Source organism: Buceros rhinoceros, unplaced genomic scaffold, assembly GCF_000710305.1.
Source record: "Buceros rhinoceros silvestris isolate BGI_N320 unplaced genomic scaffold, ASM71030v1 scaffold10945, whole genome shotgun sequence".
NCBI lineage: Eukaryota > Metazoa > Chordata > Aves > Bucerotiformes > Bucerotidae > Buceros > Buceros rhinoceros.
In genome coordinates, this window is record NW_010413417.1 from 1,933 (window position 1) to 7,615 (window position 5,683).

Here is a 5,683-nt window from a genome sequence, read left to right on the forward strand (position 1 = left end):
TGGGTTGAATTACCTTAGACAAGAATCTGTTCCAGTTTTTTTTTTTCTAGTCAACTACTGCATTGGAGGTTTTCTTCTAATAAGGAATTGTAAAAACTTTACTGGTTATAATAGATAAACAGTTAAAAATGAGTTTTCAACCTGTAGAATAAGAGAGCAAATACTCATCCTGGAAGCGTAAGCAAGGTTACAGCAAATAGGAGTGGGGAGCTTGCATTGTCGTTGCATCTGACTTCAGTAAGGAAAAAGAAGTGACATACCAGATTTTATACTTTTTTAAACATCTGTTTCCTTCATCACACATACAGTCATTTTAGCTACACTTTCATCTCCACCTGCAAGAAAATCTGTCCCTTACTCGAACCAGTATATAGTGAGACCTGTTTTCTACCTGTGGTCTAAGAAGATCAGTTGGGCTGATGACTTTGCTCAGTAAGTTTGCTATGGCGTCACGCCTGTATTTTATTCCGTAACGATAACCCTTTCTTCTCTGAATGAATGTGGTCTTTTGTAAGAAGGAAGACAGAGCCATTAAGCCCAAACCTACAACACAGAGAGGCAGAGAAATAATTTTGTAGATTTCTGTGGTCCTCACGACAGCCTTTTCCACTTTTTTGTGACCTCTGCTCAAGGAGCCCAGTTCTAGAATACTGTTTTACCACTGACAGGCTTTTTTGCTGCATTTTCCCTTCATCAGCATGATAAACCTGCCACTTTGAATTCTATCTTCAGAAGAATTTGCCTTCATGATTTTACCATACGTGGATCAAAGGTAAGACAGAAATGGATCGGGACCTGCTGGATCTTCTCACTAGAAATGAGCTGACACACTCTAAATGGAAAAGACCATCTCATGCAGCAGGCATGTGGGTCTGGGATAACAAAAATCAATTAGCTCAGTTGGCATGAATTTTGAAATGTTAAACTTATACCCAGTTGTACGTGTCTGGTTTAAACAAAGATAGCGATCTAACCAGTAGCATAATTAGTGATGAATATTGACCAAAATGGTGTTTTAATGACTAATCGTATGCCCCGTTTCTGATACGGTAACGATGAGCTTGAGTTTGTCCACTGAAATTCAAATGGTGTGAAAGCTTGCACATCTGAAACACCGCATAGGATGCTATTAAGCTCCTTCAGATAGTCTTAGGCTTAACCAATTTTCCTATTTATGGTTGTGACCCAGTATAGAATATGTAATGTAATAGATAGAAAAACATGGAAGCACCCAGTAAACGGAATTCCCTCTGTAAAATAAAAAGTAATAAAAATGTTTTAGTCACATTTGATGATTCAGAGACTACATGAAACAAAGTATTTTCCCGAAATCCCAAAGTTAAGTTATTCCATATTACCTTGAATTTAAAAACTTAAAACAAAACTCAGAAGCCCGAAATATACGAAATTGGAGATGCCTAGCTTTAGCCGAAAATACTGTATATACTGATTGAATTCAACCATTTTTGCCTATATTTACACAACTTTTTAAAATTATGATTACAGATAAACCAGGAAAACTTACATCAAAAGAATTTTTCTGTATGTGGGAGGGAGGGCGGGAAAAGAGTGCAGTAGAGCTTTTGTTAGTGTTTCAGTGTTATGAAAACATTTGTACAATTGTTCTGCTCTTTCAGATTACTGTGATTGTATTATCGATGGGGATCAACTGGAAACAAACAGCTGTTGTCTTCATAAAATATGCTGTGGCCAGATCAGATGACAAATTTTTGCCTGCAAAGCTGAATTTCTCCTGTTATTGAGATAGTTAATTGTCTTTTTCTCCAATTGTCTTGCCTTTTCTTTTTTTTTTTTTGTGAAATTACCATTTTTTTAATTGTCTTTTTATTTTCACCATGATTTCAGTGTGGTAGGAATAGCACTTAACCAGTGTTAATTCCTTTTCCTGACATATTGAGTTCTATTTTAGTTGTAAAATCATCATAGGAAACATGCTAGTCTGTCTCTTAACATCCTTCCATGTAGCTAGAAAGATGATCTACTTTAAGAATAGCTTTTAACTCATTTTCCTGCCTTCGAACGATAGCAGTTTCCTTACTTATTGGTGAAGAGAAACGGAATGCTATGAGGCACTGGACTCTGATTCTCTGACCATTTAAGAATGCTTGTGACTCTCTGTGCATGAATAGAAACAACACTGGGGTTAATCATGGCACTACAATTTTTTTTATACAATGTGTAGACTGTAATGTCTCCAGCGTGCCTGTTACTTTTTTTCTTTTTTTTATATATCAGTGTCTTTTGCAGCTTTAGCAATTGCAAACCCAACCAATAGCTTAGTTCTGCAAACAGGCTGTCACTTAGTGAAAGGGGGAGGATAATGGGGGGGTAACTCAGCTCTGCAGAGAGCGTGGTAGGAGGAAGCTCACAGAACAGCACTGACTTCTCCTGTGCTATTCCATGCTTTTCTTTCATGTATAATGTTACATGAGCGAAACGTAAGAAACCGTCCATATACTTACCCTGGAGGCAAGTGGCTTTTGTAGAAGTTCAGAAGTATCTTTGTTTGCTGCTGGGAAATGCAGGTCCGTCCATGCTGTCCTAGCCTTCAGTGAGAGCCAGCAGCTTTCTGCAGCTTTCAGGAATTAGACCCTCTGTCTGTAAACAGAAAAATTGCCTAATTACTTCTCAGGCCAAAAAGTGAAAACAAGTTGGAAGTAAGTGGAATGTAATGTGTGTAATGGATAGTCAGTTGTGTATTTGATTGAACAGACCGCTCTGGAGAGATGATGGCTGGCATTAAAAATGCACCAGAAGGGTCCCTCCCTGTGACGGTGACTCACGAGGGAAGCGCCCAGTAAGCAACTTGTGACAGGCTGAGGAACAGAGCAATGAATAGCTGAAAATCCCGGTTGTGTAATGGTGTAAAGGAACGGTAAATTCCCCTCTGGAGGCAAAGTTATTCTCGCGTTTCCTGCCTGAAAGGTTTTGACTCCATGTCCATTCAGTGCTTGCCCGTATCATACGTGTCGATGCTTCCAAAGACAGCTAGATAGTCACATCTGTTTAAAAGCACAAGTTGTCCTCGTAAAGGGCACTGCTGTCACCGCTGGGTCACAGCCTTTCGATAAGAAGGTGTCCGTGCCTCCAGTTGTAATGTGTCTAGTTTACGTTCCTTCCTGTGTCTTAACATGGTTCCTAAAGTGTTTTCAAATCTTACGGGTTTTTTAGTTGAACTAATGATGTGGTAATTATTCAAGTTGAAAGACTTAATCATTTGGCTGATAAACATTTTATGCCCTTTTCCTTATTTAAGAAGGCTTGAAACATCAAACAGGATTTGTAATACATTTTTCTTCCTGCAATGCTGTTACCAAAAACCTGTTACAAACAGGTTTTATTAACATCAGGAAGGTAGAAAGGAGGAAGAAAAAGAATTTTGCTCTGTGAGTGCAATGGCATGCTACTAAGACAGCTCTCAGCATTTTTTAAACTTCTCATTTTTGCTTCTGCTGCCTTACTAACATAAAGCATGAATCAGCTGTGTTCCTTTTCAGCGTTTTTCACGTCCTGAATTTTTAACACTTCTTTTCACTATGTTTTCCAAGGTCAAAAAATGATGCCAAAAAATTAGGAGAAGAGCTGGGAAGTCAAGAAATATAGAATATGAAGTTCGGGTCAAGCTGGCTTTTATAGCTGCCAGACAAAATCCAGAAAGAAAAGGTCAGGTTCTTTTATTTTTATTTTCTGTCTGTCTGTGTATCAGATACAGCGTTCGGTGCAGATCTGCAGCGTCAGCTGTAACAGCAGCAGTCTGTCAGGGAAGCCTCGCTCGCACAGAGCAACTTCTCTGTGTCATTGTGCTCTGCTTTGTGTCCGGGCCCGTCACAGTACGGGCTTCTACCACACCAGCACTAAATCATCTCTAGACAAATTTCAGAAGCGACCGGCAATTCTAGAGAGTCTCAGTTGTGAAATGTACAACCTGTACATTTCAGAGACACACGTTTTCTTGCGGAAGGACAAATTCCACAAACTCGCTAACAATAAAGACTGGTTTTGTATGACAATAGGACTGTCTGAAACCGGCCTTGCAAGACAGCTCTGCTTGCATCACAGAACTGTTCTGAGTAACTTGCTCTCAGGCTTCAGGAGATAGACACCTTTTTTATATCAGGTTTCTGGTTTCGTCTGTGACCTTGTATTTGCTTTCTGTAAGCCCGGTAGCGTTCATCTGTGTGACAGACAGATATGAGAAAACCCGATGCAGAGGTCAGTTCCCTTGATGACGCTGACTCAATTCTAAGGCATGTGAAACTCATGTACTTTTTTTGCTCCCAGAATATTGTTGCAATCTTCTTCACATTACAGAGCTTTTGCGGGAAAAAGGTATTCAATTTAGTGTCTATTATGACTGCTGCCTGGGAAATAAATAAAGCACTCTGTGTAAGAGAGAAACGGGTACAATCTTCACCCATTATGCCAAGCAAGATGTGCAACGTGCTATTTGGCTTCGCAGTCCTACTCTGTTACCCTCTTCTGTTGCACAAGGTTTGTCAAACTGGTTTGTAAATGGAGAACCAATTTTTTTTTTAACAGGTAAACCACTCTGGTAAGAAGAACAACAGCTGCGGTGAGTGGCCAACCGAAATCCAAGTAGAAGGCTGTATCCCAAGGAACCTACTCTGAACAAATGCATCCCTCATGAATAAAGATGGTTCTAAATTTTTATACCTATTACTCCAGCAAATTGCCTCCAGAACCCAGTAAGCATCTGAACACTAATTATAGAATAAGTCATATGCTCAGTTTTTAACCTTTCTTTCCTCCATGAGGTTTTATTTTAATCTGAAAACGAATAAGTATTTTGATGACAAGTGGAAATAAGATACTCTGGTTTGGAATTAAAAAGTTTAGGAAGTCAGTCAGAAAATACCAGGATTTTTGCAAGTTGAGTGTACAATGTCGTTAGTAATTTTAGGGGTTTGGTGGGTTGGTTTTAGTATGTGTTTTCTTTTGGTTCCCTTTAAAGACTAATATGCAAATAGGACTTAGTCTAAATTGTAATATAAAATCACTAGCAATAAAGCAAATTATTTGGATTTTAGTTTGTTAGTAACATCACTTCTCTTCAGAAAAAGTATGGAAATAGCAGTTACATTTGTTGAGCTGTTTTTAGTGATGTTGACAAAATGGAATAGCAATGTTAACATGGAAAGATAAAGTTACTTATTATTTTAACACCAAATTTAAGCTGCAAATCTACATGATTTGTCTTAATAATTTTTTCTTCCTTTAAGTTTAACTTACTTAAAAAAATGTAGTGACTTCATGCAAGCTTAAGAGTTATTCTTGCTAACTATAGAATCAGCACGTGGTTGTAAGGGAACTGTAGAAGCCGTTTACTCAATTTCTCTTTTTCTGGAGCACGGCAAGTATGTCTGGACCTTTCTTGACTGGTATTTGTCTCCCTGTTGTTCAAAAGCCTCCCAGATGGCAGATTCCACAGCTTAAGTTGCTTCCTGTAGAATTTCACAGTTATTCTAGTTATTCCCCAAACACACTGAATTAACCTGGAAAGGACCAAGTCAACAGAGAACAGCTCTTCACCGTTCTTTTTATGCTAGTCTGTTTTGTGTCTGAAGAATGCCCTCATCAACTCTCTCATCCCTAGACTGAACACCTGCTATATTTTAATCTTTCTTTACATTTTTCTCAACAT

General features: G+C 38.5%; 1 protein-coding gene across 1 annotated transcript in view; it reads left to right on the forward strand.

Annotated features, from left to right (window-relative positions):
* The window catches only part of FAM3B (family with sequence similarity 3, member B), a gene marked incomplete at its 5' end in the record, with an annotated part of 6,472 nt that extends 1,822 nt beyond the window's left edge, over nt 1–4,650 (forward strand). Inside the window, 4 exon segments of the mRNA XM_010136717.1 lie at nt 1,507–1,569; nt 2,746–2,818; nt 3,570–3,684; nt 4,561–4,650. Of these exon segments, the coding sequence (XP_010135019.1) occupies nt 1,507–1,569; nt 2,746–2,818; nt 3,570–3,684; nt 4,561–4,650 (341 nt within the window).
* Nucleotides 4,651–5,683: the final 1,033 nt, after the last annotated feature.